General features: G+C 39.1%; 2 protein-coding genes across 3 annotated transcripts in view; one reads left to right on the forward strand and one right to left on the reverse strand.

Moving 5' to 3' along the window:
* Positions 1–134: 134 nt before the first annotated feature.
* si:ch211-222f23.6 (uncharacterized protein LOC100141493 homolog) lies at positions 135–15,389 on the reverse strand. 2 transcript variants are annotated; one of them, XM_067443129.1, is made up of 7 exons: positions 14,805–15,389; positions 14,391–14,732; positions 11,217–11,519; positions 10,784–10,889; positions 9,356–9,495; positions 9,015–9,098; positions 135–734 (listed from the first exon to the last, which is right to left on the reverse strand). In XM_067443129.1, exons 1-7 carry the CDS (start codon positions 14,881–14,883, stop codon positions 670–672), a joined length of 1,119 nt encoding a protein of 372 aa, XP_067299230.1. In that variant the 5' UTR covers positions 14,884–15,389; the 3' UTR covers positions 135–669. The 2 variants fall into 2 exon arrangements, with proteins under 2 accessions (XP_067299230.1, XP_067299231.1); XM_067443130.1 differs by lacking the exon at positions 9,015–9,098 and having other exon boundaries at positions 14,805–15,380.
* Positions 721–16,219, forward strand: part of pde11a (phosphodiesterase 11a) — a 136,876-nt gene continuing 121,377 nt past the window's right edge. Inside the window, exon 1 of the mRNA XM_067443128.1 lies at positions 721–855. Coding sequence (XP_067299229.1) covers positions 829–855 — 27 coding nt within the window. The 5' untranslated portion in view covers positions 721–828. The remainder of the gene's footprint in view (positions 856–16,219) is intronic.

Raw genomic sequence — 16,219 nt, forward strand, 5'->3', positions numbered from 1 at the left:
AAGAAAGGATGGCATACAAGTCTGAAGTATTGTAGAGGTAAAGTGATTATTTGGGCATATCTGGGAATAGCTTAGGTCTATTCATAGACACAACAGGACTGTATATAAACTATAATGCCATGACAAGATGCACATTCGTTATTTTCTTATTGTCATTATTTTATTCTCTTTTAATTCAAGAGGTTCACAACACAAAAACATCATTACAAGTGCAAGAAAAAGAAAGCATTTGCATTTTACTATTACGTTGCTCTTGTCCTTATCTGACAAACTCGAAGTAATGCGAGGTCATCCACAGGGGCGTCGGACTGGGGGGGTAAAGGGTACCGAGAGGGCCCGAGGCAGGGGAGGGGGGCCTTAGAAGTCAGATTTCTATACATACATACATTAATCAGAGTGTGGCTTATTTTGTTACATTTTAAGTGTTTTTATGATAAAAATCCAATACCCCACCAATTGGTATCACTGTGGTATTTGGTACAGGGGCCCAGCAAGATGGTTTGTATCCAGGGCCTAAAATTTGGTTCTATGCCGCTGGTCATCCATCTTGTGAATTTAGCCTACAGTCTTCTTCTGCTCGTTTCCTTTCGGCTCTGCTGACTGCGGGCGCGCCTCGTCCATTTGGGCAGGTGTTTATACTCGATGCGCTCGCCGTTGTGCTTCTGCCTTTTAGCTGCTTTTCCACTGGCCAGTACGAGCACACACAGAGGCCGAGATCATGCCTCGCGGCACTCCTGTAAAACACGCCATAAACACGCCTTCACTGGACTATGTCACACAATACAAAGGGATTTTCATTTAGTCTTTATTTGCAAACGTGGACACCACATGCGGCTACTGACTGACCACGAACAGGTAACTTGAATTTTTCATTCGTAAATATCTCGCGCTCCTGCTGTTTGTTCGTTTTTTGAACAGTTAAATTTTGGGCTAAAAGTGTGTTGTACGTTTACGAAAATGTACAGAGTAAAATTTTACTGAAATTTAAAATGATTAGTAATGCCGTACACTTCTGCGGATAAGGGACAATTAAAGGGTTAGTTCACCCAAAAATGAAAATTGTCCCATGATTTACTCACCCTAAAGTCATAGGTGTGTATGACTTTCTTCTTTATACAATCAGAGTTATATTAATAAATGTCCTGGCTCTTCCAAGCTTTATAATGGCAGTGAATGGCTGTTTCTTTATCCATAAAAATGCATCCATACTGCCATAAGTTAGTTATTTTAGTCTATAAAGTTCTAAATATTGATATTTTTCTCACACAAACATGCCACTTCACTTCAGAAGGCCTTTATTAACTTTTGCTGATAATGTCCCTGAATAACACTGTTGGATTTAATCTTCATGATAATGTGTAATGTATGAAATAAAGTGAAAATTAAATGTCATTAATTCTTAATTCTTTTATTTTCTACAATATATCTTCAGTTCACGACCTCACCATCTGTGTCGCCAATTCCCCTTGTCTCCAGAATGTGTGTACGCACCGCTCAGCGTTAGCCAAGAGCATTAGTAGAGCCGTCCTTGTGGCTAGTAAAATGTTTCAACAACAACAACCACCTCAGCTTTTATTTTGGCACTTCTGGTTATCGGCATTTTGAATCTGCATATTAGTTATATATTTAGTTTCACCCGAAACATTTATATTTATATTTCGATTTAACATTTCGATTTAAATTTAGATTTTTACATTTAGACTTATAATTTATACTAAGCATTTATATTTAACATTTAGTTGTAACATGTAATATTTAGATTTAACTATTTAAAATATCTCTAAGTTGACAAATATTGTTGTAAATGTGCTAAAAAGTGACCGTAAAAAATTCATACCCGTTTTTTAAACATTGTTTGAAGCTAAATTTGACAAAATGTTGCTGTTATTTTCAGCGTGAGCTGCTTTACAAACGGTGCCCCACAGGCTTGAGGGTGAGTAAATAATCACAATAACTCAGGACACTAAAGAGAATTTTAACTTTAGACAACACTTTAGTCACTGTGGCAGTAAAGGGACAGCCTAATACCTTAGCTTAGAGTAGTCATATATACCCTTAAAGCTACACTGTGTGATATTTTCCCCCATCTAGCGGTGTAAAGGTATATGATCATCGAGTGTTAAAACGCGAAAGGCGAAGCTTGAATTTATGGGTATGTCCCTCTTTGGCTAATGTACTTTCAAGATGGAGGAGCAACATGGCGACCGGCATTCGAACCCCTCACCCGTATGGATTTTCAATGGCATATTATAAACTTACGAGAATACTTTATAACTTGAAAGAAGTAAATATACATTAATGAGCACATTTATTTTTGAAAGAACTAAGTGTTTTTAGCTAAAAATAAACAAAAAAAAGTTACACAGTGTAGCTTTAAGAAACTACTAACCTAGTGGCAAATAAGGTACAAATATGTCCCATTAAGTGTAATGTGAGAAGCTGTTGTACACTTAAAGGAAATATATTTGGCCTTTTTTTCCTGAGTGTGCGGGCTTTATCGTCTTTGTTAGCGCACCTGCCATGAGCCCCTGAAGTCAGGGGAGATTGATCGAGCAGAGCTAAAACACCATCTCTTACTCACTAGAAGCTATTTTTCATACAATGTTGACATTTAAATGCTATAGTTTTCCATGTGACGTCACACCATTATAGGAACGCCCACCTGGAGCGCAAATGTTTAGTTTAGTAAGACAGTGATATTAAAAGACCAAATTCAATATACACCTCATTGATGATGCATACTTTGTACAGGCGAGCACAGAATATAAATGCAAAACAGGGTTTCTTGTTAAGAGTTTTCCCATCGAAAACCATTATAAAGAAAACGAGTTGCGTTCATATTCTTGGCTCATCTGCTCGCCTGTATATATGCATCATAAAAAAGATGGAAACTGAATTTGATCTTTTAATATCACTTAAAGCACTTAAAAGGTGGGTTGCACTAATAATAATCATTTAGCCTTGCATCGGTTCATCCCGATCAACCCTTTAATTTGAACAGTCTTTCTACATGGTGTCTGTGTTTAAAATTAAGTGATGCAACACAACTCGATTTAAAATAACACCCGGATCAACAAGTCCTCGATTAGCGTTAAACTTTTCTTAATTTAATCCTTATTGGTGCAACTCACCCTATAAGTGTTTTTAACATTAAGCATTTTAAAACTGTCCCGCTGTTTTTAATGATTGAAATACTGCAGCAGGTGCTGTATATGGATCACAAGTGCCCAAAACTTGCACCTTGTTCACATTTTTGTTTTTAAATTATTGACAGGATTGTGCTGCAGTTCTCTGGCTGTTTGGCCCTCCAGGGCTCCGTGACAGTCATGTAACTGAACACTATGAATACCAACACTGAAAACCAGAATAAGTTGGCAAAACGCAAAAACATTAAGGAAAAACCCAACATAACAGAAACTCTTTTAAACTATAAAACATTACAAAAGACTAAATATCCCACTTAACATTAATCATGCACAAACAAATAACACTTAATTTTAACATTTACTCTTCCTTTCATTGCAAACCATGCTGGGAAATACAAATCCCAGCCCAGTTTTGATTAAATTTAAGTTTGTCTAAATGAAAAGTTTATAAAACTCAAAAAAATAAATTCAGATTACTGTTACAAATTGGGTGTGTAGGTCAAACTCATAAAGGCAAATGCGAACTTGGAACAGGAAACTTTTAATTGAAATACCACAGGAACATCCAGATACACCACTTTACATGAACGACGACGGACAAACACTGAGAGGAAACTGAGAACTAAATACACAGGGCTAAACCAGGTAATTAACAGGACACAGGTGATAGACATAACTCATTAGTAAAGACTGGGGAGAAACTAGTGCTGCGTCCCAATTCGCCTACTTATACTACGTCCTAAAGGTATGTACTCTTTTGTGAAGAAAAGGTATGTACTTTTTTTTGAGTGTGTAGCAGAAAAGTAAGCAAGCTTCGGGACATACTACTTTCCCTGCGTCCCAATTGGCATACTATCCATCCTAAATAGTATTCGAAAATAGAATTAGTATGTCCCAAATCGTAGTATGTTGAAAAGAGTATTCCAAAGATTCCCGGATGGTCTACTATTTCCGGTCCGAATTCGTAGTATGGATCGATGGGCACTCTAACGGCTGATATTGCCCACAACCCATTGCATGTTGGACGAGGATTCGATTAGAACTACAAACGCGGATAAAAAGCGTTAAAAAACTACAAACATGACGGATGTGCGAGTTCGACGGTTAAGTAGAGAAGTTTAGATAAAGGGGTTTGAGTGACCCTATCAATATTTAACCTGACAAAAATATATTTATTCAGTGTTGTCACATTATATTTCACATGCAGCAGCGTTGTGAACTTTTGTAATGACACGTTTGGCCATTAACTTTTAAATGCATCATTATATTTAAACTGCAAACACATGAGCAGAGTCTCTGCATTAAAGACCCACACATGGCAGATCAATGAGCGGCTACATTTCTCTCCGATACGGTAGGAGATTAAACTGAATGTGGAGGATTTGAACTGTGACGAATCTGACGATGATTGACAGGGCAGATAAACGGTGACGGGATGCACGCATAGACAGTAAAAGAAATGGACACAGCGACCCCATTGACGTCAACGGCGAAATAATGAAGTCAACCTAGAGGCACTCACTTCCTGATGGCTGAGCGAACTGCGCCGGCTCAGACTGAGCTTGAGGACGGAGATGTGACGTGAGCCTCCTGTCTGACAGCTGTAAGTCTTCTAGTAGTTGTGGAAAGTGAAATCTGAATCACGTTGTTTAAATATTTTCTCCCGTTGCTTTTGGCTCACTGTCGGCTTCTCCCCATTCTTCTCCCTTGACTTTATCAGACTTTATGTCTCCACGTCCCCCCGACGGCCTCATAGACAGTAAAGATTGCCTGCGAGCGTCTCCTCAGGTCTATACGGTAATTTCTCAACTGTGCGACAGGGTCGCGTTGGTTATGACGCAATCGTTAGCCTATTTTTACAAAAACAGCTTCTGCGGGGCGATAGTGTAAGATACAAGGTAACGGAGCCTTTTATGCATTGTCGTGTTTCTTTAGAAATAAACAATGGACAAATGGAGTCTTTAAACGTCTCAGATGTAAAGTTATTCACTGTCAAAGTGACTCAAAAATGAATGGTAGTCAATGGGATGCTAACAGCAGGTGATGGCTTGGTTAGCAATGGCAGCCCCTAGGGGTGGAACGCTTTCCGAGCGCTAGATTACCCCATTGGATGCACGTAACTAAGTGACAGAGTCCGTTAAAGATGGCGAAGTAGTGTGTCCCGAAGCTTGCATACTTTTCTGCTACACACTAAAAAGTACATACCTTTTCTTCACAAAAAGAGTGCATAATTTTAGGACGTAGTATAAGTAGGCGAATTGGGACGCAGCATTTGCCATCTTTAACGGACTCTGTCGCTTAGTTACGTGCATCCCGTCACCGTTTATCTGCCCTGTCAATCATCGTCAGATTCGTCTCAGTTCAAATCCTCCACATTCAGTTTAATCTCCTACCGTATCGGAGAGAAATGTAGCCGCTCGTTGATCTGCCATGTGTGGGTCTTTATTGCAGAGACTCTCCTCATGTGTTTGCAGTTTAAATATAATGATGCATTTAAAAGTTAATGGCCAAACGTGTCATTTAAAAAGTTCACAACGCTGCTGCATGTGAAATATAATGTGGACAACACTGAATAAATATATTTTTGTCCGGTTAAATATTGAGAGTTGGTCACTCAAACCCCTTTATCTAAACGTCTCTACTTAACCGTCTGACTCGCACATCCGTCATGTTTGTAGTTTTTTAACGCTGTTTATCCGCGTTTGTAGTTCTAATCGAATCCTCGTCTAACTCGCAATGGGTTGTGGGCAATATCAGCCGTTAGAGTGTGCATTGATCCGCACTTCGAATTCGGACCGGAAATAGTAAACCATCCGGGTATCTTTGGAATACTCTTTTCAACATACTACGATTTGGGACATACTAATTGTTATTTCGAATACTATTTAGTATGGATAGTATGCCAATTGGGACGCAGGGTCTGTCACGGGGCTGAACTCAAAACACAGAGAACACAGCGGACAGGTTATACATGTAACAATTACTTCAAATGTGTCAGTTTAGAGAACTCAAAAGAAAAAGAAAGTTCTAAATTAATTTGATTGAACTTTTTGAGCGTGGCAATGCAAAATAGTCACATTTATGATTGTTCAAAGATAAAAGGTACTAATATGTACCATTTAGCAATCTTTTTAGAGGTAAAAGGCATAATGGTGCATAGCTGTACTGTTTTTGTTTTTGCTTCAGTGTTATTTATATATTTTTAAAGGCAGTTTTACGACTTCCAGGTTCAAACTTACAGCTGCGGCAACCAGGGGCGTGGGACTGGGGGGATAAAGGGTACTGAGTAACCAGGGCCCAAGGCAGGGAAGTCCGTTTTCTATACATACACATACATGGTACGGGGGCCCAGCAAGATGGTTTGTACCCAGGGCCCAAAATTTGGTGCTACGCCCCTGGCGGCAACTCTGTATGAAATTTTGACAAGAACACATAGGCAAGGCCACAAAGTTTGTTAAAAGTTCATATGTACATTTCATTCACAAGTGCTTTACATAAAAGTAATTTAAAATAATTAGTAGTAAAAGATACCTGTAAATAATAAATAAATAAACCTGGTCTCACTCTTGTTGCTTGAGATCAGTATTTATTTATTTAGCTATTTATTTTTTAAATAAGATTTTTCTGTTTCTATTTTATCAAAACTACAGATTGATTTCCAGCAGCCATTACTGAAGTGTCACATGATCCTTCAAAAATCATTCTAATGCTTATTTGCTGCTCAAGAAACATTTATGATTATAATCACAGTTGTGTTGTTTAAAGATAGTGGAAACCATGATGCAGTTTCTTTAATGAATAGGCAGTTTGATGAAGAGCATTACTGTCTTTTTTGACAAATTTGACTGGATCCTTTCCAAATTGGGAATAACACATTTCCTCTGCACATCCTTGTGTGTGTTGGACCTCTTTTTGTTTGTGAAGTTTTCTGAGTCAACAGTTTTAAAACTGAAGCCCTATGATCCGATGACCGTAAACAGGATCTCAGAGACTCTTATCTTTAGGGTCATCGGATCATAGGGCTTCAGTTTTGTAACTCTCTTGACTCTTGACAGCTTCTTTTCTTTCCACTTTTCCCATGCATGCCAGAATAAAGAAATGCATAATATGATTAATTTTTTTTAGAGTCTGCAGATCTTTGTTCAGTAGTGGTCAGAATTATTGGCAACCATGATAAATATGATCAAATATTGTTTATCCTTTTGATCTTTCATTCAAAACCTAAATCACAAAATGAAATCAATGTTTTTTCTCCAAAACAATTAATGTTACACCTAGAATGTTTTATAAGGTAAATATCTCTGAAGTATATTCCCATTAATATTTAAATTTTTAGCACACCAGGGTGACAAGAATTTGCCCTGCTATGACGTGTTGTTCCACAGGAGTATAAATATGAGAAGCACAAAGGCCAAATTCCCTTAATCATCATCACAATGAGTAAAACCACAGAATATAGTTCTGATGTGCAGCAGAATATTGTTGAGCTTCACAAAAGAGAGAGTGTCAGTAAGAAAACAGCTAAAGCACCGAAAATCCCCATTTCCAGCATCAGGGCAACAATTAAGAATTTCAATCAGCTAAAGATGTTACGAATCCTGCTGGACGAGGACGTGTGTGTATATCGTCCTAATGCAGAGTTTGAGTGGACAAAAACCTCCAATGGTCACAGATGGAGAACTGCAGAGATTACTTGAGTCTATAGGGTCAGAAATCCTGAGAAAAACCATCTAACAACCCCATCGTCACCACATGTTGTTTGGGAGGAATTCAAGAAAAATCCTCCTTGCTCATCCAGAAACAAACTCCTGTATATTCAGCTCAGACATGACTGGAGCTTCAGACAGGACCTGGTTCTGTGGTCAGATGACACTATAAAAAGAGCTTTTTGACAGCAAACCCACCAGATGGCTTTGGAGCAAACAAACAGGGATAAAATGACCTTAATGTCCATGGTCAAATATTTCGCTGGATCTTTAAAGGGATAGTTCATTTTAAAATGAAAATTCTGTCATCCTTTTCTCAAGTTGTTTCAAATCTGTATGACTTTCATTCTTCAGCTGAACACAAGGAAAGATATTTTGAAGAATGTCAGTAACCAAATAGTTAACTGGAGCCATTGACTTCCATATTTTTTTTCTTACTATGGAAGTCAATGGCTCCAGTTAACTGTTTGGTTACTGACATTCTTCAAAATATATTCCTTTGTGTTCAGCTGAAGAATGAAATTCATACAGGTTTGAAACAACTTGAGGGTGAGTAAAGGATGCCAGAGTTTTCATTTTAAAGTGAACTATCCCTTTAATGTTGGTCTATTACCTGACGGCCTCTGCCAGAAATCTTACAATGGGTCGTGGTTGGATCTTCCATCAGGACAACGATCCAAAACAAACATCAAAATCAACACAAAAAAGAGTCACTGAGCAGAAAATGAAGCTTCTGCCATGAGCGTCCCAGTTCCCTGACCTGAACCCTTTAGAGAACGAGTGTCTGAACTGAAGAGAAGAAGTGCCAACATGAATCTGGATCTGAAGGATCTGAAGAGTTCTCATCAGGCATTACAGGAGAAGACTCAGAGCTATTATTTTGCCAAAACAGTATTTAATAAAAGGGTGCCAATTATTATGTCCAACATGTTTTTGGGGGAAAATTTTTTATTTTATTTTGCTTCAATGAAAGGTTAGAATTTAGCACATTTCTTGATGAAAAATCAAAAGGATAAACAATGCAGATTTATTTTTATAGTCATCTTTGATCATATTTACCAAAGGTGCCATTAATTCTAACCACAACTGTAGGTCACATATGCAAACTGATCTAAATTTCAAAACATTTTATAGTAGCCCTTAAGTAAAAGTAGAAATCTACTTAAGGGCACTGTGAAAACAGTAATCCCCAGGATGCCACAGCTGAAGATAAAACCAAAAAGATCCCAACAGACATCAATGGATCCTACAAAACATGGAATAAGGGATCAATAAAAAAAGAGCGTGAGATAACATATTTAAGTTTTGTATATTGAATATTGACTCTATGTTGATTTGCTTGCGTTCCTCAATTGTAAGTCGCTTAGTATGAAAGCGTGTGCTAAATGCGTTCATGTAAAGAGTAGACTAGAATGACAGAACAGAAGAATAATATGAATAAAATAAGAATAAAAAACAACTGAACATAACTATTTTAAAATATAAAGATTTTAAAGGACTCACCAGAGTTATCCACATAGAGCACACCTGACGCACTTCCGTACTCGTTTGATGCTGTACAGATGTATACACCATTAACATCAGCGGATGATGTCGGGATGACAAGTTTATTGCCTTTAGAATGAGGAGTACTTCCATTCACTCTGTTAATAAAGACACACGAGGGAAACTGATATAAGAAAGTATCAAAGGCAAAAATCTGGAAACTTGAACACAACTTGAAACTTGCTACAGCAGCCACGCCCCAAACTCTCCATCTGCTACAGCAGCCACGCCCCAAACTCTCCATCTGCTACAGTAGCCACGCCCCAAACTCTCCATCTGCTACAGCAGCCACGCCCCAAACTCTCCATCTGCTACAGTAGCCACGCCCCAAACTCTCCATCTGCTACAGCAGCCACGCCCCAAACTCTCCATCTGCTACAGTAGCCACGCCCCAAACTCTCCATCTGCTACAGCAGCCACGCCCCAAACTCTCCATCTGCTACAGCAGCCACGCCCCAAACTCTCCATCTGCTACAGTAGCCACGCCCCAAACTCTCCGTCTGCTACAGCAGCCACGCCCCAAACTCTCCATCTGCTACAGCAGCCACGTCCCAAACTCTCCATCTGCTACAGCAGCCACGTCCCAAACTCTCCATCTGCTACAGCAGCCACGCCCCAAACTCTCCATCTGCTACAGCAGCCACGCCCCAAACTCTCAATCTGCTACAGTAGCCACGCCCCAAACTCTCCATCTACTACAGCAGCCACGCCCCAAACTCTCCATCTGCTACAGCAGCCACGTCCCAAACTCTCCATCTGCTACAGCAGCCACGCCCCAAACTCTCCATCTGCTACAGCAGCCACGCCCCAAACTCTCCATCTGCTACAGTAGCCGCGCCCCAAACTTTCCATCTGCTACAGCAGCCACGCCCCAAACTCTCCATCTGCTACAGCAGCCACGCCCCAAACTCTCCATCTGCTACAGTAGCCACGCCCCAAACTTTCCATCTGCTACAGCAGCCACGCCCCAAACTCTCCATCTGCTACAATAGCCACGCCCCAAACTCTCCATCTGCTACAGTAGCCACGCCCCAAACTCTCCATCTGCTACAGCAGCCACGCCCCAAACTCTCCATCTGCTACAGCAGCCACGCCCCAAACTCTCCACCTGCTACAGTAGCCACGCCCCAAACTCTCCACCTTTGAAAAAATTTGAAAACCCTAACCCTAACCCTAAGTCCATGACATTATCAAGACCGTCTAGTCTTGAGTACTACAGCACTCCCATATATTAAACTTTATATCAGTTTGGAATCCATCGTCCAATACACAAAAAATTAAATAACAGAACAGGAACAAAACAGCTATAAATTAGAGCTTAAAGTATCTCCTTGCTACACAACTCCAAATGTGTCTGAAAAGTGAAAGAACTAAGGGCTTCATTACTTGATCCAGATGTAGCTCGTCGGTGTTGGGTTACAATCCACTAAACAATGATATTCTTCAGCCTCTTTTAGATCATCAGGGATTATCACCACCAATTCTGGAGGATCTAAGAGAATTCAAAATGATGAATAAAAATAATATTGGCTTACCATAAACATTGTTCACGTGATGCTAAAATTTAGCTTCAGTTACAGGAGGGACATTTGGTCTTGTACTGCCCAAGTTACACATCAGTCCAAGTATAAACATCAATTAGGCCAATTCAATTTTTTTAGAGGAGTCAAATATTCCCTTGCATTCCACCTTGACCAACAAACACATTTCATATGCAGGGACCCAGAACTCCTAGCATTGCCCCTGACTAGTTAATGTTATATTAAATTGTATATAGGCTAGCATATGACTTTTACTGTATAAACAGGCTGTTACCTACAGTGGACATTTATCACGTAGTCGAGTTCAAGCTCCTTTGTCAGTGTGCTGTGTTTTACCACGCACTGGATTTTCTTCTGGTTTAAATGTTTAGATGGTGCTCCATGTATGTAGGTCACAACAGTGACGGTACCATCTGAGTGCTCTGTGAGGCTGGTGTCCGTCCTCAGGGAGCCATTCAAAGCTCCTAATCTCCACAGCACTTCTGCTGCAGGCCGTGCATTGGAGGCTACACACGATGCCAGAGTAACGTCGTAATGATGAGAAACATGTGTGCTCCCCGTCACATTCCCCACAGGAGGAACTACATTTGAAAGGGAAAATGGCAATAAATGAATCATGTGAACAATGTGGAACATCTAAAACATTTTGTGGCAAATACATTCACCAATTTAAATCATTAAAGGGGTCATGAACTAATAAACTAAATATTTCTTTTGACATTTTAGAGGTCATCATACTATAAGAATATCCTGTCCTTTTCAGATCTGAAAACTTCCTTGTTAGTCCAAAAACAGATTTTATTGGAACCAAGCCCAGAAAACGGCTTGTTGTGGAATGTGCCTGTAATAGCTGGTGAAAGAGCGCCTCTGCAGAAGAAGATCAATGACTACTTCATCATCACAACTTTGGCTCCGCCCACTGGAGTGTTAGTGAGATGATGAGGAAAGAAGAGCGATACAGGATCACTGGACTACAAATAACATCACCTCAAAGGATCTAATGCTAGGAATGTGCTTATTTACTTCCATCAATGTGAATGTCTCAGCTGAGCATTATTTATTTGTATTCACTACATTTCACTGTGGATTATTTGGTATATCAGTCACAATTTCGGTGTAGGCTTTGCAAACAAACTTTTATGATATGGACTCGACAGATAATTGACAACATGTGAGTTAATTCTAATGCCTGATCTGTGACCAGTGATTTCTGATACAATGATTTATGTACAGTCAGATGTTCTTTGTCTGTGTCAGTAAATCAAACCAGTGACTAAACACTCATCTTCACATTGTTTCTCTAGGTAGGATGAAAATAATCTGTGATTTAAACTGTGAATAAATTATAGAAAACGATCAAAGAACGCTCTTTTATAACACTTTGTGATTTCATATGCAAAATGTTAGCCAATCCAAGCAGTGGGTGTTTACACTGAAGTCTCAAAGCAGAGAAGCCCTAGCCTGACAAGCCAAACCCACATCAAGATGTTTGGTCTGGAAACTCACCATTGACGGCTCAATCCGAGGGGCGGATAAACGGTTGTCTTTCAAACTCCCTCTGCACGCGATAGGATAGCGCTACAACCAACCAGAGCAACGAAGGTGAAGCAGAGCTTGCTGTTAGATAAAACATTCGGCGTATCCGGTCAGCAAAACTCAGAACACATCTTCCCTTTTTAAGAATGACTTCAGTGCCGTTCTTTGTTCTTTTCTCAGAGAAAAGCTTAACTCCAAGTCTTCCAGAGTCGCGGTCAAAGCTGATTCGAAAGACCGCCGTTCGCCAGTTTCTGTGTTTACTTGAAGCACGCAAACGCAACTCGGCCGTCGTCATTATGGCCCCGCCCGCCGACTCGATAAACGATGTGATTGGCCCGGCAAGAATTAGGCGAATACAGCTCAGAAGGGTATTGAGAGTTGCTAGACGACACTCGCGGGCAGATTAGATTTGCTGCCGCTAGGGTGCGTCTAGATTTCTAGGCTAGAGACGCCCCTTCCTACCCTAGAAATCTAGACGCACACTAGCAATTCTAATCTGCCGTGAGTGTCTTCTAGCAACTCTCAGTTCACTTCTGTGCTGTAAATACCAAACTTTGGTCAGGCTAATCACACCGTGTATAGAGTCAGTGGGCGGGGCTTAACATAATGACGTCAGAGTTGCGTTTGCGTGCTTCTAGTAAACACAGAAACTGGTGAACGGCGGTCTTTCGAATCAGTTTTGACTGCGACTCCGGAAGACTTGGAGTTAAGCTTTTCTCTGAGAAAAGAACGGCACTGAAGTCATTCTTAAAAAGGGAAGATGTGGGAAGAGAGTTTTGCCGACCGGATACGGCGAATGCTTAGTTTGAAAGACAACCGTTTATCCGCCCTCGGATTGAGATGCCAATGGTGAGTATCCAGACCAAACATCTTGATGTGGGTCTGTCTTGTCGGGCTAGCTCCTTCCAACAGAGTGTTCAAATCAGAGGCTAAAGTCACGTTAGAAAAAAATGCCTTTTATTTCTAAATTATGACCATTTTTGCTGTAAAAATCAACAAACATTGTAAGTTCACCACAGGAAACATTATAAAACAATAAAATAAGGCAGTTCATGATCCCTTTAAAATGAGCAAATATGACCCAGATTGTGCATCTCCTAACTAAAAGCATTACCATTTTACTTTTACAAGATTTTCTCTACACCCATCATGTGTGTGAGAGGAAAATACTCATGTAACATACTCATGAATTACTGTCAGTAGTTCATTCAAAAATCCCTTCTCAATCTGTATGGAAAACATTACAATTATTTTTTGTGGACTGAAGCTTTCAAAAAAGGACCCAAAAGCACTATTAAAATAGTGTAGCAGTGATTTATACGACTCATTTGCATTATTCCAAAAATGTTTGTCACAAGTCTGTGTTTATCTATGGTTCTCTACCTTTAGATAAAGTTTTTGTAAATAAAGATCTTTTGTGTTTGGAAGTCTTATACTCTCCTTCGTCTTCGTTGGGATCTACACACCCGTAATGTTAAACCATATAATAGATTTATATGAGGAACTTACAGGAAAATACAGGAAAAAAGGTTTGGAAAAACAATGGATAAAAAACATGTTGCTCTACACCTAATATGTTTGTGAGAGGAAATATATTCATAAAACATTTAAATTACTGTCATCCAAAACTGAAAATCCTGTCATGTTACTAACATGTGTTTTTTCTCATGGTTTTTCCAAACCTGTATGGACTGTAATATATCACAGGAGTCATATAAACTTTTATTATATTTTATATAAAATAAATTGAAATAATAAAAACTGATACCGGTGCTTTTTAAAGCTTGACAGCTTCAGTCCCTAATCAATCATGTGTTTTATGAAAGAGAGTTACAAAGGTACAACACATAGGTTAATAAATGACAGATTTGTCATTTTTGGTTGAACTTTAAATGTACCATACCCTTCAGTCTTACCATGTACTGTGACACTAATGTTCATCAGAATTTGTCCAGTAGGAAATGTGTTGAAGATGCAAGTGTAGATCCCATCATCCATGAGTGACATTCCCAGCAGCTGAATCGATCCATTCTTCTCATTAATACTCCCAATAAATTTGACCTTGTCCAGTAAACCATTTGTGTGTTCAGTTCTCCCATCTTTGTGGATGATAAAGAAGGTTTCTGGCATAGGGTTTTCTCTCGTCTGTTTCTGCCAGATGATGTGAGTTATATTCTCCTCTGCCTCAATCAGATGGCAAAACAAAGTGGCATTTCCTCCTTTCATGGCTGTTGTATCATGACCAATAATCTTAACCCCTGCCAAATTGATAGAAAAGGAGTGAGTTAACATATACATATGCTGGAAAGTAACATAAATGTTTCACTTACCTGCTATGCTGAAGCATTTGAGGGAAATCCAAAACAGATCACAGAGTGACAGGTCAAAAGCATTTCTTCTCCCATGCATTTTGTCTAGCTTTTAAAAATCAACTTCCGTCTCTCTGTCTCTCTTTTGGGTCGTGCAGCAGTGTGAACAAACTGTCCTTGAATAATAACAAGTTTACATTGATGGTCGGCATCAGATGGAAAAAGGCAGGAGAGAGCAGGAATTCAGATCACTCAATGGAGAAATTAACATAAGAGAGTGAGGACAAAAACAAGAGAATTGGCAGCTCCTTGCTTTTTCGTGACGATTTAATATTGTGTAATCCTCTTGCGTAACACATTTAATTGTAAATGCAATGTGATATGGTTAATGCTTATAGGTTGGTATTAGTCTGCTCACCTTCAGTGTTAAATAGTGCAAGTGTGTGTGTTTGTGTGCTTACAAGTGAATGTGGGCTAAGCTGCTGTTTAGTTTTGGTTTGGTTTTGTTCTTTTTTTGTCTTTATATGTATTGCATTGCTGTATGATTGCATCAAGCTGAAACTAGTTTGTACTAGTCGAGGGTGCCTAAAAAGTTTCCAGCTTTTTTCTGCCTGGGCTTAGCCATTTGGGTGGAGAATTTGCTGATGGTGGTAATGTGAAGACATTCCTTTATTCCCCGGGGTACAACAGGGCTAAAGGCACACCTTAAGAAAAATGTGCTTTTTACTACTCCTGTAATGAATGATACAGAAAAATATATATGTTTGTATTGGACATTTATGGAGCAACAGATTTTGTGTGAAAATAAATAATAAAAGTAGTTTATTTTATTTAAAAATCTTAAAAATGTATGTACAAATGTACAAACTCCTGAATAAAACACTCATCACCAGATATAGCACACTCAAAAACTAAACTGTTGAAAGAACATAATCAAATGAAAGCTTTTCCATGAAATTGAAATATGCTTTTCCAGCAAAATCGAATTGGTTTGAAATAATTTGTTGAAATCTTGTTGTATGAACTTTATTCATTTGTTGTATTAAACTATCATTTAGTTAAAACTACAAAAAATAATCACGTCATTCAAACTAGATAAGTAAGGGATGATGTAAACCCAGCCGGTTGTTATCGCAGAATAAACCCCGACAGAGTGATCAGGACCCCGACACGAAGCGGAGCATCACTCTGAAGGGGTTTATTCTGCGATAACAACCGGCTGGGTTTACATCATCCCGCTTATTACACGGCTACTAGTCTCAAATAAATAATTATTATACACAAAATATTGTCTCGAGATTAAATATTTTATTAGCTCTTACGCAAAGCTTCCGCGAAGGAAAACAGTTCCAACCTGCTTTAAGCCTTTATCTATTGCTGCTAAATGTTAAAATGAATGCTGAAAGGGTTAGTTCACCCAAAAATGAAACCAAGCC

The sequence above is a fragment of the Pseudorasbora parva genome, chromosome 5, assembly GCF_024679245.1.
Source record: "Pseudorasbora parva isolate DD20220531a chromosome 5, ASM2467924v1, whole genome shotgun sequence".
In the NCBI taxonomy this organism is placed as follows: domain Eukaryota; kingdom Metazoa; phylum Chordata; class Actinopteri; order Cypriniformes; family Gobionidae; genus Pseudorasbora; species Pseudorasbora parva.